At 43.3% G+C, this 21,183-nt stretch overlaps 1 protein-coding gene across 17 annotated transcripts in view; it reads left to right on the top strand.

The window, feature by feature from the left end:
• MAP3K4 (mitogen-activated protein kinase kinase kinase 4) overlaps nucleotides 1-21,183 on the top strand; it is a 162,508-nt gene that overhangs the window by 130,288 nt on the left and 11,037 nt on the right. For 4 of the 17 annotated variants that reach the window (XR_010836117.1, XR_010836118.1, XM_067011114.1 and 1 more), the window contains 13 exons: nucleotides 1,403-1,502; nucleotides 1,608-1,691; nucleotides 3,598-3,864; nucleotides 5,277-5,426; nucleotides 6,922-7,083; nucleotides 7,562-7,695; nucleotides 8,232-8,310; nucleotides 9,125-9,191; nucleotides 12,643-12,739; nucleotides 13,551-13,694; nucleotides 16,917-17,017; nucleotides 17,706-17,786; nucleotides 20,591-20,782. Coding sequence is in view for 12 of the 17 variants with exons in the window: in XM_067011114.1 (XP_066867215.1) it covers nucleotides 1,403-1,502; nucleotides 1,608-1,691; nucleotides 3,598-3,864; nucleotides 5,277-5,426; nucleotides 6,922-7,083; nucleotides 7,562-7,695; nucleotides 8,232-8,310; nucleotides 9,125-9,191; nucleotides 12,643-12,739; nucleotides 13,551-13,694; nucleotides 16,917-17,017; nucleotides 17,706-17,786; nucleotides 20,591-20,782 (1,658 nt within the window). In the remaining 5 variants the exon portion in view is untranslated. Of the gene's footprint in view, nucleotides 1-1,402; nucleotides 1,503-1,607; nucleotides 1,692-3,597; nucleotides 3,865-5,276; nucleotides 5,427-6,921; nucleotides 7,084-7,561; nucleotides 7,696-8,231; nucleotides 8,311-9,124; nucleotides 9,204-12,642; nucleotides 12,740-13,550; nucleotides 13,695-16,916; nucleotides 17,018-17,705; nucleotides 17,787-20,590; nucleotides 20,783-21,183 lie in introns of all 17 variants that reach the window. The other 13 variants (XM_067011121.1, XM_067011113.1, XM_059083501.2 and 10 more) reach the window with 5 other exon arrangements.

Here is a 21,183-nt window from a genome sequence, read left to right on the forward strand (position 1 = left end):
AATGAGCCTGAAATGAGCCTTGTTGAAACCAAATCATGTTAGACTTGAAGAATTTGGGTAGTAGACATAAAGGGATTTATTTCTTACTACTGTATTGTCTTTTTGTATGATCTCTTAGTTATGGTTTTATGTAAAATTGTCTTTGAAGGTGATTTTTATTTACCCTAATAAAAACAGTGTCCTTAGAGAAAATGTTAAGTTGACTAAAATGAGTAGGGTAGAATTCGTTCACATGTTCTGGAATGTCTTTAACTAAATAATTGTTTCTGTCCTTTAAAGACTCTGTAGCAGTCCATGAATACATTTAATTGATATTCGGTACATTTTTATTGTGTTTATACTAAGCTTATCCCTTCTGTTGAACTTTAAGCTTGAGTGCCTGAAACCATGCCTTGCACATCGACTGCATTTCCTCCAATTCTGTGCAGATGGCATTGAGGATGAACCATGTTAAAGTGCTGTTTTTGTGGCATATGTAATATACTCATATAGCTATTTAGTGGCCAATTATCAGCAATACCCTATGAGTCAACATTAGGAGGTGCTCAGGCGGAACTAACTTCTCTAGAGATGTCTTCTCTCACTTTCCAAAATTTAATAAAAAACGCATTTTTGGGTTTCAGCACACTGGGATGTCTTTATGTCGGGATTAGAGAAAGAAGCGACCACATAGGCTCTCACCTGGGAAAATACCTAATAGCTGAGAAATGGGGTGAATTAGTTTGTCGAAGGTCTCGCAGTTTTGAACGCAAACGTGGAAGACCCAAAATGCGAGAATTCAAGAATTAGGATGGTGAAGTAGAGAATGGGTCTGATATGCTCTGGTTGTTTGCTAGGGATGGGTCTAGACGTGGGCTCCTGTGCAGTGATTGGTGGGTCTGACTGGTCCTGGCTCCGGAGAGGCCACACGCCTTGTGCACGTCCCTTCCCAAGTCATAGCTCCGTGACGTCCTGTTGGTGGATTGAATACGGCTGGGATGGGAGTATTCGCACCATGAAAATTGGCAAACACCACAGAAGACAGTATTTTGGGGGAAGCGGGTTGTTAAACGTTTACTGGTTCACGACTATTATGTGTACATTCCTTTTTAGTTAGATTATGAGCTGGGAGTCAAGGACTTATTTCAAACTCCAAGAATTATCCTAATGAAGCCTTTAGAAGATTGAGCATGCTGTTACTTGGAGGTTATTAAGTGTGCCTTACTCATTTAAAAAATACAAGCACTTTCTAGAAAGCTGTAGGGAGCAAGGTTCTGAATATTATGAATCCATTCCCAATCATTGCTTGCTTCTAAAATCTTCGGTCTTTATTAACGTGATTTGGAATTTGCTTCATCTGTATTGTTGTGTATTTCTTGGCATAGCGTAATGTATTCTAACTGGATTTCAATCAACTTGGCAGGAGATCTGTTATAGAGATCAGTCGAGCATTGAAGGAGCTCTTTCACGAGGCTAGAGAAAGAGCCTCCAAAGCACTTGGATTTGCTAAAATGCTGAGAAAGGTGAGTTAACAATCCTGATTAATTATTATAATTTTCTTATTTTTCTTTTATCTTATTTTTTAAAAAGCTAACCCTAAAGAAGTTTCTTTGTAACTGTGATCCTAGGACCTGGAAATAGCTGCAGAGTTCATACTTTCAGCCCCAGTTAGAGACCTCCTGGATGTCCTGAAATCAAAACAGTACGTTAAGGTATGTATTTAAGGTGGCATGATTATTTCACCTTTCTTACTTTACTCTAAAACAGACGGACTTTTTCTTAAAGGTCTAGATAGTAAATGTTTTAGGCTTTGCAGGCCATGTGTGGACCCCAGTTTTAAGACTGTCCCATAATTTCCCAATGCAGCAATTAGAAAAAGTTTTTCACACTTGACTTACTAACTTGTTTTAAGAATGCAGAAGAAAAACCCCAAACATTTACTCATACAATATAATTTATCAAATTAGTTACACATATATATTTACAATAATGTCTTTAAAGTAATGTGTTGCTTTTAAGTAATTGTTTTTTCATCCTCACGTTTCCTGAAACCATTCAAGCTTTCTACATGAATCTTTTTTTTTTTTTTTTTTTTTTTAATTTTTTGCGGTACGCGGGCCTCTCACCGTTGTGGCCTCTCCCGTTGCGGAGCACAGGCTCCGGACGCGCAGGCTCAGCGGCCATGGCTCACGTGCTTAGTTGCTCCGCGGCATGTGGGATCTTCCCGGACCAGGGCACGAACCCATGTCCCCTGCATCGGCAGGCGGACTCTCAACCACTGCGCCACCAGGGAAGCCCCTACATGAATCTTTGATGGCAGTGTCCTGCCCATCACTAGACCCACTTTTTGAGCCACCATTTTTGCTCCCATTTAAGCTGTTTGAGCTTAGTACTCGTAGAATCTGTGTACGATGTCACTGGAAGTTTTATCCCACGTGTGTTTATGTGTGACTTGCACAATGCAATCACATATGTACCCCTTGTTAAAGTGATCTTTAAGAGGCTTTTTACGGTGCCCCTGTCAAGAATAACTAGCAGGTCTGTATTGACATTTTTTGCCTTTTCACCGAGTCGGCTGACTTTCTGTCTCAAAGACTTCGTGTCAGCATACTCCCCTGGGGCTCTGCCCCCGCTGCTGAACACCCTACAGCCACCAGTGCCCACAGCAGCGCATCGCCCTGTGGGAGCAGCTGTGCAGAAAAACTGCACCGCAGAGTGACATTCATTCACTGAGGTTGTTTCCGGCTGCCGTGCTTCCCCTGATGAGTGTTCTCTTTGTTGTCGAAAGTAAAGAAATTGGAGGATTCCCTGTACGTGGAGAAGCTCTACCGATCCTCTCCCCCAATAGAGCCAGGCTCTCCCTCCCCCAGTCACTCTGAACCGAGTTACAGTCGCCTCTCCGTACCTGCGGGCTCTGCAGTCGCTGATTCAACTAACTGCAAGCTGAAAATAGTTAGGAAAAAAACATTCCTGAAAGTTTCAAAAAGCAAAACTTGAATTTGCAACATGCTGGCAACTATCTACATAGCATTTACATCGTATTTACAACCTTTTACATAGCATTCACGTTGTGTTTGGTGTTATAAGTAATCTAGATGTGATTTGAAGTATACGGGAGGTTGTGTATAGGTTACACGCAAATACTATGCCACTTTATATAAGGGACTTGAGCATCCACAGATTTTGGTATCCTAGAGGGTCTCGGAACCAGGCCTCTGTGGACGCCCAGGGATGACGGGACTTGCCGTTCCCCTCAGAGCTCTAATTAATGCCTTTCCCACATCTCCTTGCCCAAACCCACTTGTCTTGTTCTAGGTTTTGTTTGTTTGTTTGTTTTTTTGTTTTTGCGGTACGCGGGCCTCTCACTGCTGTGGCCTCTCCCGTTGCGGAGCACAGGCTCCGGACGTGCAGGCTCAGCGGCCACGGCTCACGGGCCCAGCCGCTCCGCGGCACATGGGATCCTCCTGGACCGGGGCACGAACCCGCGTCCCCCGCATCGGCAGGCGGACTCTCAACCACTGCGCCACTAGGGAAGCCCTGTTTGTTTGTTTTTTTAAATAACATTTCTATAATATACTATGTTCTTTAATTCAAGATTTTGGATTGTTTCTCTTCCAGGTACAAATTCCTGGCTTAGAAAACTTGCAGGTGTTTGTTCCAGACACCCTTGCTGAGGAGAAGAGTATTATTTTGCAGTTACTCAATGCAGCCGCAGGAAAGGACTGCTCGAAAGACTCATATGACCTAATAATTGACGCCTATCTGCTTCTAACCAAACACAGTGACCGCGCTCAGGACTCAGATGGCAGCTGGGCCACGTGGGAGGCACAGCCTGTCAAAATTGTGCCTCAGGTGGAGACTGTTGATACCTTGAGAAGCATGCAGGTCTGTCTCACTCCCGGTCCCCTGCGCCACCATTCCCCACCCTGCCTGGAAGCAGCGTTGCTTACTTAAAATACTTTTAGGAGAAAGGAATTATTAGCAGCTCACGAATGATTGGTTTAAGCAGTCTCAGGTATCCACTTCTCCAAAATAGACCTTAATGTTTTGATAGATAGTTTTGTAGCATTATTGTACTAAAATATTCGGGCAACTTCTTTAAGTATGTTCAGTTATACCAAAATATTTGAAATGTTTTATTTATATCTCTCCTTACTCCAGCCATGTATGTAGTTAGATCCAACCACCCCTGATCTGGTTATTAAAGGAGTTATCTACTCCTTTAATTTGTAGTTCCGGAAATCCCAGTTCTCCAGGTGCTCTGATTTGCTGGCTACTTCAGTTTTCATTTTTGTAGTCAAGGTTGTCGCCTGCCTACCTAACAGGGATCCCGTGACAGTCTGTGTAACTCAGTAACTAAAACTGTAAGAAGCCTCCTCAGGCCTCTGCGTTCAGCTCTGGAACAGCGGTGGTGAGGGCACGTGTGCACCTCGAACTCGGCCTGACCGGAGCTGGGCACCCCGGCCAACTGTCCCCTCAGCTCAGCGAATCTGCCTTTTCTCTTGTATATTCCCTGTCTCAGTGACTGGTGCCCTGTCCACTCAGCTGTTTAAACCGGGATGTGACAGTTCATACAATTTCAGCCTCCCCCCACTTCCGCTTAGTCACTAGCCCCGGCACCGAAGCCTTGCTAGTAAATGAGCCTTTCTCTGCATCCCCAGAGCAGCTGCCGTGGTCAGACCTTATCCTCCCTTTCCTGGACTGTTGCAGGGCCCTCCTTGCTTCAACCCTCGCCTTCCCTCCCTCCAATTCTGTATTTGCTTGTTTCGGTGCTTCCAGAACGATCCTTACAATTCACACAGCTCATCACAGGTCTGCTCAAAATACTGCAGTGACCATCACTTAAAGAATACAAATAGTAAAGTCTTGATTTCTGTATCATGCAAGGCCCCTCGTCTCATCCCACTCTTACTCCTGCATTTTCTATCTCCACATGCTGCTTCAGCGCGCACGCACGCGCACGCACGCACACACGCACGCACACACACGCACACGCACGCACACGCACCCACTCTGCTCCAGGAGTAGTGAATTTCCTGGAGTTCTAGCGTACTTCAGGACTTCACGCCCCCATAATTCGGTGGCACTCCTCCGCTTTGCGCTGGAGATCGGAGCCGTCAGCGCCCACGGCAGTGCGCTGCTCCACGCGGGCAGCGGCGCTTGACAACTGCTTTCCGATCAGACGGTTTGCCGGCCTGGTGGCCCTGAGGTTGGTGTCGTTTGGGGACTGGGGGTTGAACTAGAGTGGAAAACCAAGTGGGTCTGTGTTTCAGCCCTGTGCTTGCTTTTCCTCCCAGGTGGATAATCTTTTACTAGTTGTCATGGAGTCCGCCCATCTCATAATTCATAGAAAAGCTTTCCAGCAGTCCACTGAAGGACTCATGACTCTACGCCAGGAGCAGACATCCAGTCAGCCCGTCATCGCCAAAGCTCTGCAGCAGCTGAAGGTATTTCAGCAACAACTCTACCGTAGCTAATTTCTTTACGTTTGGTGTGAGGCGAGGGAAGAATCAGTCAGTTCCAATTTAAGTCACTCCAGGGACTTGAACTCTTAAATCGTCCCCCCCATTCTCCCTCTCTTCCCATGGTTCCCATGTGTCTACATTAAAAATTTCCTGGGTCTTTCTCGGAGCTGTGTAACGTTAGAATCGGAGAGGATGAAGATTGGAATCGTTACATGACTTCTTAATGGTCACGTGGTTGGTTAGTATTGGACTTCTAGGTCTCCTCATTGCTAATCCCAGTGTATTTCTCCTTTAGCGATTACCAGGATTTACTAGAGGCACCTTAAGTCAAAAATGTATAATTTAAAAGAAGAGTTCTTTATTCTTTCATTTAACAGATGATTCAGTCAAATTAATTGAGAAAGCTGGTTGCAGACAGGCAGAAAGGCCTTTAAGCTCACGACGAGGCAGAGCCTTGCCTTCTCCGCCATTATTTCCCGTTTTCACCTGCTTCCTAGTTTGCACTCCATGTATCAGTCTTGGTCTCGTGCGCACTTTCCTGCAGCCCGTCAGTCTTCTCCGTCACGTTAAAGCTTGACTTCTTGAAGAAGAAGGACTTCTTGAAATTACAAGTAGTTTTGATAAAAGTTTGTTTTCCTTGTGTCAGTCTGATTTGCCTTATTTATCTACAAACATTCTTTCTTACAGATCGTCACCCCGCTCAGATACCAGGGCAGGGGACTTCTGTTTTTTCTTTTAGTTTGAGTTAATGAATTCTGGAGAGGACAAAATTATATAAGCTATTGACTATTCTTGAGCTTCAGGCATTTGTAGCCTTAAGGATCTAAACATTTTAGGTCAGTCAATAATTCTTAGTTTGGGGGAGCTGCCCTGTGTGTTGTAAGTTGTCTGGCAGCATCCCTGGCCTCTGCACAGTAGAGGCCGGTAGATTTCACAACACCCCCCCACCCCATGTTTGGACAACCAGAAACATCTCCAGACGTTGCCAGTGTCCCCCTGGGGCGGTCACACTGGCCCCGATTGAGAACCCCTGAACAGGGGGGATAAGAAGGACAGTACGGCTCATAACACTGTGGGGGTCATTTAGAAATCATGGTTCACTCTGTGGAATTGACACCATGCTTACACTTGAACAGCCACCGAGGGGAGAAAACAACTGGTGGTTGATATAGGCAGAAATAGCGAAGCAGTAAACGTCTATTCAAAGACCACCTTGTAATCAGGCATTATATTTCAAATGGACCGTTTTCCTCTTGTATTTCGTAAGTTTTTAAGAATACCTAATACGAGTAAAAATGAAAATACTAAATTTTTTTCTATTTTTGGTCCTTTGTTTTGAATAACCAAAATAAATATGACTGGAATACATTACAGTGGTCAATGTCTGTGTGATGATGAAAGAAGTCTTCCTCTAGAATACAATAAGTGTTGTGTGATTTGTTTCACTTTGGGTTAATTATGGTTTGGGATTCTTCAGAATGATGCGCTAGAGCTTTGCAACAGAATAAGTGATGCCATCAACCGAGTGGACCACATGTTCACTTCAGAATTTGACGCCGAAGTTGATGAGTCTGAGTCTGCTACGTTGCAGCAGTATTATCGAGAAGCCATGATTCAAGGGTACAATTTTGGGTTCGAGGTAGGTACAAAATAAGAGGAAAAACACAGTACAATTTTGCAGTTGCTTTGTAACTTACAGAAAGCATTAGGAATCTTGTACAGCAGATCTCATGATCTCATTATTATAATCACAGCGTAGTCAAGAATGTCATCTCACATCCCTGTTGAATATCAGAAATGATGGGTTACTTTCAAACTGTCAGATATTTATGCAGTTTTTCTTTTGTGTTAACAGCTATCCACTTACATTTAAAAAGAGATGTTTAATATCATAAAAGCATATTCTTAATTTCAACTTATGAGGAAGACATTTGTGAAATTGCATTTTAAGACATTCTTTTCTCTATAACTCTTCACACTCATTTTTAGAATATGTGAAGTTCATTGGCTTTTGCTTTTCGTTTTTAGAAAAATGACATTTAAACAGCGTTACAGTGTTTAGGTGTTTGTGGAATCGTTTTCTTCTTCATCTTGACATACGTGAAATCTTCTTACAGTATCATAAAGAAGTCGTTCGTTTGATGTCTGGCGAGTTTAGACAGAAGATAGGAGACAAGTATATAAGCTTTGCCCGGAAGTGGATGAATTACGTCCTGACTAAATGTGAGAGCGGTAGAGGGACAAGGCCCAGGTAATGACCGCGCGGGAGGCTCCTTCGTGAGCCCTGTGGGGTTGCTGGTACTTCATTCTTATATTTTATGTGGCATTTCTGAGCAGGTGACACAAAAAGCATTTTGAACTCTTTGGTGATCAGTGTTTTTCTTCCTTTTTTAAAAAAACGAACCTATTTACATAGAAACCGCCATGACTCTTGGAAAACTGTTTCTTTTGTAATTGTTCCCAAATGAGTTATCTTTAAGCAGTTCCCATTCTGCCCGGACAGGCCTTCCTGATTGCTAACCTTCTTTTCTCCTTCATGAAATTTACGCATGTTACTTAGTGTAAATGGAAAAGAAATTGGTAGCCTGTTCCTTTACTAAAAAGTTATTTGTCTTTCTCAAAACATGCTGTAAACTTACTCAACCCCAGGCAGATGATAGAGACACAAATGTGTTTTGTCCTAGATGGTAATTTTCCAATCAGATTACTTTCCAGTATTGTCTAGACTAAAATGCCTATGGCATTTGCTTGATTGTTTTGTGACTCTTGAACTTTTCCTCGTGACAGGTGGGCAACTCAAGGTTTTGACTTCCTGCAAGCCATTGAACCTGCTTTCATTTCAGCTTTACCAGAAGATGACTTCCTGGTATGGGATATTCTAAAGTGTTTTTCCTTAAAAAACCCAGATAAGTTGGTCACTCTCTATTTCTGATTGTGTATCTTTTTATTAATGTAAAAGCGGTTCTTAAATATTTTCACATAATTGTAATGGTCATGCTGAGTGGTTAAAGCACTGATAGCAGACGAGCACATTCAGTGCTCTCTTTATAACAGTATTGTTCAGCTGACCAAGCCAGTGTACACTTGTTTGTGCAGCCTGGCACTTACAAAATACCTGTCAGTTTTGTATATTATAAAGCGCTGCTGCTTTGTAGCAGCTCAGCGAAGAACAAGGAATAGCTGTTTCACTTCAGTGTCAGTCGCCATGCGGCATGCGGGATCTTAGTTCCCCAACCAGGAGTTGAACCCATGCCCGCTGCAGTGGAAGCACAGAGTTGTAACCACTGGACCGCCAGGGAAGTCCAGTGTGCGTCATTATAGAGCATAATGGCAAATGTTAAATATTATCACCAGTATCCAGGTAAATTCCATCAGATCAGAAAGATGTTGTTCAAATGTGAATTCATTCATTTTAGCCTCCAAGTAGGAGAGGTGATTACAGAAGTCCTTTGCTTGTGTACATCACTGCATTATGGGGAGCTGATAAAAAATGGAATTTATATTATCTTAAATTATGTACAATTTATGTTTATACCTATTTTCTTTTAGACTAACTTTGAAAATCTTTACTTAAGGATAGCCTGTTTCTTTTAAATATACCGAAAGCCTAATTTGTGCGACTTATATAATTGAGTGTACGTCTTTTTCTCTTTTCCTTTTCCATTTCCTTTGGTTTCTAGAGTTTACAAGCCCTGATGAATGAATGCATTGGCCATGTAATAGGAAAGCCACACAGTCCTATTACAGGTTTGTACCTTGGTAAGAAAACTGTTAGAGCGTCTCTCCTAGAACCTACTGGTTTGGGTTCTGGTTTGGGTGAGCACATGGTCTCATCATTGCAGTTATTTAAAATGCTATAGAGGTTCTTTAAGAATATTCAGGAAAATGACGATGAGAGTCACAGGAATGAGGTGTGTACACAGAGAACTCCACAGTAGTCTTTCTGAATTTCACAGGAAGATTAAAACGCGAGCACGGGGTGGCCTGTGCTTCGCCCACAGTATTAAACTGCAGGTGTTTTCTGTTTACACCAACACTCTCCTTCTGTTTTCGCCCTCAAATTCTTCCCCTCTGGGGAGGAGAGACTTGGAGGAATAGTTGCTGGTAAGGAACAGGGCCTTTCTGGCTGCATGTGGCTGAGTATAATCGTTCTGTCCTTCCTTCCTCACCTTTTGAAGGAGAATGAGTTTGTTTTCTTCACAGCTTTCCAAAGTACCCATTCCTCACTAATGTAGAAATTTCCTAGTTGCTCTCCCCCCCCCCATTCCTATTTGGTGTTACTTAAAAAAAGAAAAAAGTTAAGTTCTGCTATAATATACTTCAATTACAGTTTTCAGTTCCAGTTGATATGTAGCTTTACAGTGCATGTTGAAACTTTAAAACAAAATATGTATCAGAAAACGGCTGTCTTACCCTCTTCTTGAGATAGGAAGCCAAAGCGAAACTATATTGATATGTAATAAACAACCAAAAATGAAAACTTAGAAATTTTAAACATTTCATTTACACAAAAGAAAATAATTCATCAATGGTAAATTTATTGAGCAGCAGCTGTATCTTAAAGGGCACTTGCTAGCCACTCAAAGTTTAGTAGACCAGGTCTTAATGCTTGATTTCTTTATCTTTAAAATTCACCCACTTTATACCTCTTTTTCTCCCAAGGCTGCTATGAAATGAAGGGTATCATTTATAAAACTATTTGAACATTTTATATAAAACATGCTATATTCTCATCAATCTTTTGATTAAGCGTATCATAAATACTTTGAGTTTCTGATTTCCCAAAATATTTCTCTAAGAACACATGATAAATAATTCAGTAAAAATGACTTCTTTGAAGTATTTTATTACATGAGGAATCATTTTCATTGTAGAAAAAAATTAACAACGTAGAAAATGTATGTAGTAAACATGCACGCAGAAAAATATTACAAAGGGAATAAAACCTCATACCCACATAGTCCACAGGTAGTCACTGCTGGCACGTGAGCCGCTGACTCTGCCTCGCCCCGCACTGCGGGTGGGACAGTCAGTTCGCAGCGCTCTGTGGGCACGAGTTGGCCTTCGTCCTCTCAGCCACTGGGATGGTGGAAACGGCACTGGATGGAGAGCCAGAGCGCCTGGCAGCTGAGTGACCTGGGGCCGCTCATTGAACATCTTTGAGCCTCCCCTACCAATGCTTAAAGTCAGATGCTAATGAGGGTTCAGTAATGTAATGACATTTGGTACGTTGTGGCGTTCTACACCTGGCAGGAGTCATCATCTGGTTTTGCACTCTTTCCTTACGAGAGCAATTAGTGAACGTGAGAGCACGTTTTTGTCGCTGCTGCTGCTTACTGTTTTCTCTCCCTCTGCTACCCCCAGAAGGATGGGTAGATAGACACTCTGTCCTGTCAGCAGATGGTGACCGTCTGGTATAGAACCTTCTATATCTTCTGTGTGTACTCCTATAATTACACGGATGCATTCCACCACACCTTTCTTTGTGCCCATATAATCACGCAAGCACAGATGCCATTGTTTTTTTTCCTGCCGTCTACTGTATAAAAATTGGATCACATTGGATATTAATCTCTGACCATTGTAGAAATCCCTCCATGTCAACAAGTGTAGATCCAATTCATTCTCTTTAGTGGCTACATTGTGTCCATTGTGGATATTCTACAATTCTTTCCACCATGTCCTTATTTGTTTGGTTAGTTTTGCCATGAAAAACATCTCTATGATAAATGTTCACCACTAGTGAAATTTGAGCATCTATTTTATGTTTATTGGCCACTTGGATTTTCTTTTCAATGAAGTAGCACAGTTTTGTAACGGTTAGATACACAGACTCTTGAAAGAAATGTTTTGTTTCATGAATGAAGAATGTTAAACTTGTGTGTGTGTGTGTGTTTTAACAGAATGTCCTCATTTTTATACCTTCATGGGAAAATTTTGTAGTAATTTTTGACTTAGTAGTTCTCAGTACGTTTGCTGAATTAAAGGCATCAGCATTCTCACCAAATCATTTTTGTTTTTTTCTTTTTGCCTTTGAATTTGCCTATTGAATTACTTCCATTTAAGGTTGATAGTTGAGATATAATGAGCCAGAGATACAAATTGCCTGGGTTTCTTCCTAACAATCACTTGATTTTTCTTTTGCAAGTTTTCCCTTCAGATCTCTCCATTTTCGGTGCTCCTCTCTCTCCTGTGTAGTGTTATTAAAAGTAAACAAAAACCATGAAGAAGTATTTCATTTAGGGTAATATATGTTGACTAAAATTATTAACATGTGAAGAGAAAATACGACATTTTTTTAAAAACTAGGGAGGGTTAAAACAAAGTTAGAAATCAGAGGAAAACATGTTAGGGAGAAATAGACAAAATATATTCATGACTAGTTACATTTAGTCATTGGGGAAGTAGAATTGTCAGCATTTTTGTAATTGCTAGGTAAGGTCTCTTTTTAAATTTTGGTTAAAATTTTTATCTAGTTTTAAAATTTTGTTTTAGATCTTATCCATATCTACCTTCTACCAGAATATTTAAAAGAAGAAGAGAAGAAAACATGTTCTGAAAAGAATAATCAGTTTAAACCAGTGTCCATCGTCCTGATTTGGTTTAAAGGAATTAAATAAAACTCCCAGTACTCAGGAAAATGACAGTGACGTTTCCCCAACTCAGGACCTATTGAAGTATCACCCCTGACCAGAATCTTTTTTTTTTCTTTTTTTGTGGTTCACGGGCCTCTCACTGTCGTGGCCTCTCCCGTCGCGGAGCACAGGCTCCGGACGCGCGGGCTCAGCGGCCACGGCTCACGGGCCCAGCCGCTCCGCGGCACGTGGGATCCTCCCGGACCGGGGCACGAACCCGCGTCCCCCGCATCGGCAGGCGGACTCCCAACCACTGCGCCACCAGGGAAGCCCCCAGAATCTTTTTAAAAGTTCAGACAACATAAAGAACTTATTAGCGGAGAAGTGCCACATAAACCACATTTTCATCTTGTCTCTAAAATGTGTAATGTAATTTCATTAACTTTCAAAAAGTGGCATTTTCGCAGCATTTGTGTAGGTAGTACGATTTTCTTACTTATAGAAATGGTTTTATTTTGATCACCAGCAAAAGTAAGCCACCTCTCATTTGCACTGAATCGCCTGCTTTGACAGGTTTCTGCTGACCCCTTAACAGTTGCGTTTGTCGCTCTTTTCACTGGCAGCCATTCATCGGAACAGCCCCCGTCCTGTGAAGGTACCGCGATGCCATAGCGACCCTCCCAACCCACATCTGATAATCCCAACTCCAGAGGGATTCAGGTATTTGGTGCTTGTCTAGTCGTTGGCTTCAGGGATTCTTCTCTGACGGGCGTGCTGGCGCTCCAGGAGCTGCTAATGGCTTTGCTCTGATACCAAATACTCTTTTCTGTGTTCTTGTTTATACATTTTAAAAAGCTCTTATTTTCGATATCTTGAAGACATACCACAGTGCCTTCCTTACAAAAGAAGACTTGCAAGCTTAAAACAGACTTGTACCTTTCAAGATAACTTAGTTTCTCAGCTTATTTATAACCTCAAGCTACTAAATGCTTTCCAGCTTTGGAATAATTCTTTCTTTTCCTTCCTTTGAAAAATAACTTCAGGAAAACAAATTTGAGTGTGCATAGCATGGTAAACATTTGCAAAAAGGAGCTAAGTGTCATTTTAAAAGTGGAGAAAAAACTGGACTGATCCTTCCAGTCTTGACTTTTATGTGTGTGTGTAACTACGAAGCAACTTAAATTCTAAAGTGAGTTCGGAAACTCTAGTACATTCAAAATACTTACTTTGAATGTGGTGGCATTTCTGCATCTTGAAGTAGTCTTTTCTCCCCTGTATAATCAGTTTTTAAAAGTTTACTTTTTTTTACATTACTTGCTAGGAAAGGACCACAATTATTGTTAAAAATTATTAGTTCGAAATTAGTTATTTGTCTTTTTCATACCTACACCTGAATCTCCAAAGAACAGTTTGCATTTTCTCTTTGAAAATTATTTTTGGCTTCCTCACCCGACTTTATTTTTAATGGAAACCACGTGAGAGCCCATCCCCTGCCTCACCTGTGTTCCTGAAGCTCTTCTTCTCCTCCCAGCACCCGGAGCGTGCCTGCGGACACGCGGAGCCTCAGCAGCCCCGCCGCCGCCACTGTCACTGCCACCACCGCCAGCGGTCGCCCCGGCCCCTCCGGCAGCGACTCTGCGCCACCCAAACCCATCAGCAGTGCCCATGAGACCAGGTAGTCTCCCGACCAGCGTCACGTCTCCTCCCCCCGCCCCCGGGTGCGCGGCCGCCGTGACCTCAGCTTTGGGGATGTGTCCCGGGACACATGGGGCCTGCTTCCCCGCGGTGTGTGACGCTCGGGCCCTCGGGGGTGGGGGAGGGTCGTGGTCCCAAGGCTCCAGCACAAGTCGGTAATCTGCCTGATGTTTACATTTCTTTGGCACAAAACGTTAACCCAAATGGCCAGAGTCTCTGCTCATAATAACTATGAAGAGAGTGTCAGAGGAAAGGACCCGGTCCACTGATAGGAGAGTTTTGGCAAATAAATACTGCCTTTCCTGAGGAGTTTCTGAGGAGTCACTCAAAGATGACTTCTAGGCAATACCTTTAGGTGGTGATTTGTTTTTCTAAGAGGATTATTTCTCTCACTTGGTTTCCTAATTTATACAGTTGTTGATTAGAAGTACTTTGTAGTAGTGGAAAAATGAGTTCATGGGGTTTGTCTCTCGTGTGGAGACTAGATCATTACTGGAGAGAGCCGTCAGTGCTTGGCAGGCCCCAGAAAAACTTCAGTCTCTTGCCTGAAGTCTTTTGTAGAAGTACTGAGGCTGTGGCAGTTTTTCCCATTCTGGCCGGGGATTTGGGGGGGGTGGGGGGCAGGGAGGGTAGAGGATTTCATCAAGGTCTCATATGCTTAATGGAGAAAGGGCATTTGGTGGCTCTTAAGTCCCCCCCGTGCCTGGTAGAATGGACACCGTCACTATTCTCATCTTCCCATAAGGATGATGATGGCGTCGAACAAAATTGACCAAAAAAGATGAAATTTTGAGAGAACTCAGCGCTCTGTGTCCTGCTCCTAAGGAAAAATATTAGTATGTTGGCAGAAACATGACACGTGCTTTTAGAATTTAAAATAGACTAAAATATTTTTAGACTTAGTTTATAACAGTCTAAAATTTCTACAGATATTTCCATTTTTCTCATTTACTAAAATAATTAATATTCCTAATTTTTAGCGACAACTGTCTATAACCTAAAAAAAATGCCAAAGTACTTTACAGCTTAAGCAGTCAACTAAAAAAATTAACAATTAACATTGAACAAATTCCCATTTACCATCTTTTTCTCATGTTTAGAACATTTCATGGCAGACATTTCCACATGTGCTTCATGTCCCTGCGGGGGGTTGAAACCGTCTTTTTTATTAATGCAGTAAGGGAAGCGATGTGCCCTAAAACGCAGTCGTAGTTGAGGAGAACACTCAGCCGGAACTGTGGTTCACACGCAGTTTCTCCAGAACCGGAGCTTTCGTGAATTCTGGTTGAGGCTTTTATAAGTTGGTGGTGTGTGCGTTGAACGTACTTGAGTATAGAAGTTAAAATGCCTGCAGTCGGCCTCTCCCTGCGTTTTGTCCCCCAGGCTTTGCATTAAGTAGTTTCTCAGCATGTTTTGAACAGCATTGCAGAAGTGTTCTTCATTTATGCTTTAGGACGATGCTTGAGATTTAGAAATTTTACTTCCATTGTACCATGCCATCTTGAAGGCCTTTGTTCACGGCGGAATAAAGGGCTCTGTCCTTCCCGGCGGTGTGTGTGGCCGTAGGTACAGAACAGCAGAGCCGTGAGGGCGTGCAGAGCCGCGGGTCGTCGGCCTCCCGGCCGCCTCCAGCCTTAACCCCGTGGCCCAGCCTCCCGCGCCTGTGCAGGGGCCACACGCGCCCCTCAGCCGGGGTCTCCGAGCAGCCCTGGGCCGCGAACGGGCTGTGAGGAGGCAGGGTGGTCCCTGCGCTTTCTGACGTCGGCAGGCGTGTGTGCAGCCCTTGCCCGTCTTAGAGATACGTCAGCCACGGTGAAATTTTACTCTGCCCCACAGCTTCTGATAAATATTTTGACTTGATACAGTTTGACTTAGGACATAGTCTGGGCTTCAGTTATTTTACCGTAGTGTTCTGCTCACTGGAGCTGCCTCTTGCTGGTCTGCAAGAGCTGACGGTTCATTTTTCAGGAACCCTGCAAGCCAGTTGTTAATGCCACGGGAATCGTTGAAGTCTGTACCCTGCTGCTCCCCCTGCCACTGGTTGCTAAACGTTCCCCCGTGCATCACTTCATCTAAGTGTGTTTTCTTGCCTGTTACATGGGCAAAACTGTGAGGATGTCGAATTGGCTAATCTTCTCGCTGGGAAATCAGGAAGCTAGAAATGTTGAGTGGCTTCTCCGTGGTCCCAGGCTTTGGCACAGCTTAGGACTGGGGTGTGTTTCTTCACGTCAGCATCAGTGATTTTTCCAGGAAACAGTGCCAAGACCCCTTGAGGAACTAACCCCCTCACTTCAGACTTAACAAGTACTATACCAGATTTGAGTGTTTAGGGAAATAAAAAAGCAGTGCATACTCCATAATTTGTGAATGTCTGTCCAGTAGAACATGTTGCTTTAAACCTACTCAGTCTGTAATAAAAAAAAGAGCATAAATGCTACCATACTTCATTATATCATTCATTTAAAAAGATACGCACTAAACTTGTTAATAGACTAACACTGTATTTATTTTGGATGATTTGAATTATACTTTTAACACTTTCCCTTATTTAATTCTGAGCTTTACTTAATCTTCATGGATTCATTCTGGATTCCTGAACACTTTATTCTGGAAAAGCAGCAAATTAACTTTGCCCTTTATATGTTAAGCTTCCTGCTCTTCTGCACTTATGCTTGGCTCCTGCTTGAGAAATTGCTAGGTATTCCCTTACATTTGCTCATTAAGAGATTTGAGCTCTTTGAATCATGTAATGATTTTAGCACTTCAAATAGAATTAAGTACATAAATATAATGTGATGATTTTAAATATTAGCCAGATTTGGCTCATAATTTTTATCCATCCTGGGCTTAAGTTATGGAGCTTTCAGCACATGTCCATGACACTCGAGTCAATACTGTTTTATTTTTATTTTTGTTGCTGTTTTTAACATAAAACGATATATGATGCAGTCAGGTTCCCATGCGTTCTCCTTCCAGACTCCAGGGACAGGTGTGTCAGTAGGAGCACTGCTACTTTGGGAGACTGATCCTGTTTGGGACTCTGTCCTTTGTGTTGTCCTTTACCCACTAGATGCCAGGTGTTCTTGGGGGGGGGGGGGGAAGTTACCCCCAGTTGAGAATCACTGCTCTGGAAGAATCTCACAGATCTTTCATTTTGAGTTCCATTGAATTGATAGCTTAATTTTTAAAAATATTAAAACAGGGGTTCCAGCGTCCCTGAGAATGATCGATTGGCTTCCATAGCGGCCGAATTGCAGTTTAGGTCCCTGAGTCGTCACTCGAGCCCCACCGAGGAGCGAGATGGTGAGTGTCTAAGGTGTCACCTGCATCTCCAGTCAGCCCAACCGTGTGTCTCGGTCCACCAGTTTCTGCTGTTAAGGCCTTTTACAAGAAAAGGAGAAAAGGAGTGACAGAGCCCTGTGAGAAGGGTTAGTGCTGAACACATGGGCTTTTTAATGCCTTTTCAGCTGTATTTGCGTTCTTTCTTTTTGTCGCTGAATAATTTTAAAAAGTTGTTATTCCTGATATTTTAATTGTTGAGCACGCGCGTTCTCTTTGAAAATAGAAAGTGGCGCTGTGCTTGTCGATGACATGCTGCAGTTTGATTATAACGCAGAACTCGGAGTCTTTGCTCAGAAAGCACACGGTTGCTCCTGCTGTAGCTCTGCGGGGCTCCTGGGCAGGGCCTCGGGAGGGGGGCCCCCAAAGAATGCAGCTTCTGCTCAGTATTCGAGGGTCCGTTACTTGTGGGAAGTTTTTGTGGTTAAAGTCCTGTAACTCCACTAACAGCTTTTTAGCCTGGTGAAATTTGCTATCGATGATTGTTGTAGAGACAGCTTTTCACACTCCCCTCAAACAGAAATTCACCACCAGGAAAGACAGGTCGGTGGTAACTAACTAATCGTCGCTACTCACCATCTCAGTCTTGCTCTGAGCTAAGTAAGCTTCTTTGTTCTATGTCTCCATTTGTATGAAACAATACTTTCTGCAGAACCGGCATATCCAAGAGGTGATTCAAGCGGGTCAGCCCGAAGAAGTTGGGAACTTCGGACGCTTATCAGCCAGACTAAGGGTAAGAGAAAGAATGTTGAACTTGACACGTTTAAGCACAGGAGGTGGGCAGTTTCAGCTAAAGTGTATGCTTTAGCCTCCGGATTGTGAGACCTTCCACGTTAATGTTTGGTGATCTTTTTCGTACCTCTGGTATCACTTTCTGTCTGTGCTGTGTTTGTGTGCGTTTCCTGTTTCTTATAAACTCCTTTGGGGCAGGAACATGTCTTACTCAGTTTTGTATTCTTTAAGCACTGTGCTGGTTCATTTTATATGTCACCTGGGGGGGCCCTTAGCATAATTCTTTACACATGGTAGGAATATAATAAACATTTGCGAAATGAGTAGCCATGTATCTCTTATGCTAAGAAGCTGAGAGAAAGCATTCATCTTATAAAGCAGCCAGTCAGTCAGTATGAACCAGAAGTGATCAATATGAACCCGAAGAATAAACAGCGGAAAAATCGGTGGGTCTATAGCACAGAGTGCTTTCACATATTCTTCGTCACAACAGGCTTGAGTCACGGGCAGAATAGGACCTGTTCTCCTCCTGTAAGTGATGAAAGTTTCTGAGGGGCTAGATAATTTGGCCGAGGTCGTCGCAAATGAGAGCTGGGGCCAGACTGCACCCCTCTGCCTCCAGGCCGCGCTCGTGGCCCACCGCTCCCCCTCCAAAGGAAGTGTGAGACCGGCCTGCAGAAGAGCCGCCCCCGGCCTGGGGCAGTCAGGAGGGACTCCAGGGAGGGATGAGGCTCGGGCTGGCCCCTGACGGAGCAAAAGTACCCAATGAGAAACACATCTGGAGGCCCAGTGACTGGAGAATAGACCCGCCCGCGCGGCCCGGCCGGGACGGCATAGATGTAAATGGAGGTGGAACTGAAAGGGTAGAGGAGACCTGATCACGGCCACTCTTCAGCGATGGGCTAGGTGATGAAGGCTTTCCCCAGAGACGGTGGGCAGCTCCTGAAGCCTCTCGGGCTGGAAGGCCTCTCATGTTCAGGGAGTGCGAGGGTGGGGGTAAGGAGGACACCGAGGAATCTCAAGCTGCCGGCCTGAACTGGGGAGGAGCATAGGGAGGAGGGCTAGAGCGCCGTTGCCGCGACACAGGGTCAAGTAAGGCACTGGACTGAGGTGGGATTTTTAAAAAGCCATGGAAGCGGAAACAGCTGTGGTGCCACATTGGACAGGCCTGGGCAGGTTAGTGGCAGCGGGTTGGGAGTTCGGCGGAGAGCCTGGTGACAAGGAGGAGGTTCTCTCCGGGGGCTCTCACATAACCAGTAGTTCCCACGGATACCAGCTTTGTGATAATTCTCAAAACAAATACTTTGTTGTCAAGTAAACTTGGGAACTCTTGGGAGAGTTACAGTTGACACTGACACATTAAAGACTGGGAAATCCTGAGAGATGTTTACTGTTTAAAAAAAAAAAAAATAGGCCTTTCCCAGAAAGATTTGACAGTGGAGTCCATGGCCGCACAGCTATGCAATCTTATTCAATGCTGAGTAGACTTGCTGTGTCATGTATTGAGGTCGGGAAACAAGGATCCATGTTTTTAAGAAACGGTGGTAGTCAGACACTGTGATCGGCCCGTTATAAATCTTTGGGAATTTCTCTTCTCAAAGTGACCTTTCGGTCACCCCGGTCGTCAACGATCTCTGAGACAGAAAATCCAGGTTCTTAGATGGCGAGTTGGGGCACAGTATGAGAAACGGTAGTAGAGATGTATATAAAGAAAGCAGTGCTTTTCACATTGTGGGTTTTGACCCTTTAGTGGGTTGTAAAATCAGCACTAAAAAAAAAAAAACTGGATGGAATCCTAGTCACATGTAGAAAGAGTAATAGCGTTTCACGAAACTGTAGTTTTAGATATCTATATGTGTAAAAGATATTTCTTAACTGTAAATCATGATAAAATACGTTGGAGAAATAGAGATAGCTTGATGGGAAAATAAGGAATAATAATAACAATAGCTAAAAATGACTAAGTATTTTAATATTCCGGCACTGGGCTAAATGCTTTATGTGCGTGGTTTCATTAAATTCTCACCGTATCTCTGAATGAGGTATTATTACCTTCATTTCACGGATTAGGAATTTGATGTATAAAGAAGTTAACTTGCTGATTGTCAAACACCTAGAAAATGGTGAAGCCAGGGTTTTATTCCCGGCATTCTGATTCCAGAGCCCTTACTCTAGAGAAAGGAAAACTTAATGTCCTTCCCAACAGAGACGCTCCGTGGAAGAGGTGCAGTACTTCTGCAGAGCTCTGACAGCGAGAAGACAGGAGAGTGTGAGCGAGGGGATGGGGTGAGAAGCGGTCTGGGGTGACCCACGGAGGCTTTTCAGCTGGGCTGCTCCAGAGCCTGTTGTAGGAGAAGCGAACCGGGAAGTGAAGTGACCCGGGAAGGAGCCTGCACGTTCAATGGCCTCGGACTTCCGGTCAGCAGGTCATGATGAACCGCGAAATAAATTATGCGGGAAAAGAGCACAATCGGATTTTACGTTTTAGTAAGAGAATTCTGGTCACTGAGAGCGGATTGGAGAGAGGAGACAGGCGGGTGGTTCCTGCAGAGTCTAACCAACACTCTTGCTACGGGAAATCATTGATTCTGTCTGAGTAGCTTCTGTTTTATGTGCATATTTCTGTAGTGGGTGGTATACTCTGAAGTTGCTAGATTTTGACGGACTTTAATTCACCTGCTGTGTATCTGAATAGGTAATGCTGTGCTGGAGGGCTAATGTCTGTTGCTCTGTTTTCATTATTATTTGCTGGAAATTGACCTGATTGTAGTCGTTGGGACACTGAGTTTGCACTTCTCCCTGCAGATACCGCTTCTAGGCAAGGACCCATAGAAGCTATTCAGAAGTCAGTACGACTGTTTGAAGAAAAGAGATATCGAGAAATGAGGAGAAAGAATATCATTGGTCAAGTTTGTGATACCCCTAAGTCTTATGACAATGTTATGCACGTTGGCTTGAGGAAGGTGACCTTTAAGTGGCAAAGAGGAAACAAAATTGGTAAGGAAACTAAAGAACACGACACAAAGATTGTTTCTGTTAGAAATAGCAATAGTTACACTTCTTCAGGTTAAGTCTTACATGGTTGGTCCTTTTCTCTTAGGGAGGTGGCAGATACACATTGTATCTTTTGCAGAGGGGTTTGGTTTTTGTTTCATTTCTAAAGTGTTTTCTAAGAACAATACAACAGAGACTTTAGAAAGAGAATTTTCAGTGGTTCATTCAATGGAATGGTTTTCCCTGATAACTCCAGAAGTTGCTAGTGGAGAACTACTCAACTTTTTCCCATTTGTTCTGGTCTGTATTCTTTTTATCTTACTCCCACAAGATCATTATTGAAGCGAGACTGGATACAAATTAAGACAGGGCAGTCTTTTCTAAAACATCAGTTAATTCCCAAG

Source organism: Kogia breviceps, chromosome 13, assembly GCF_026419965.1.
Source record: "Kogia breviceps isolate mKogBre1 chromosome 13, mKogBre1 haplotype 1, whole genome shotgun sequence".
Classification (NCBI taxonomy): Eukaryota; Metazoa; Chordata; class Mammalia; order Artiodactyla; family Physeteridae; genus Kogia; species Kogia breviceps.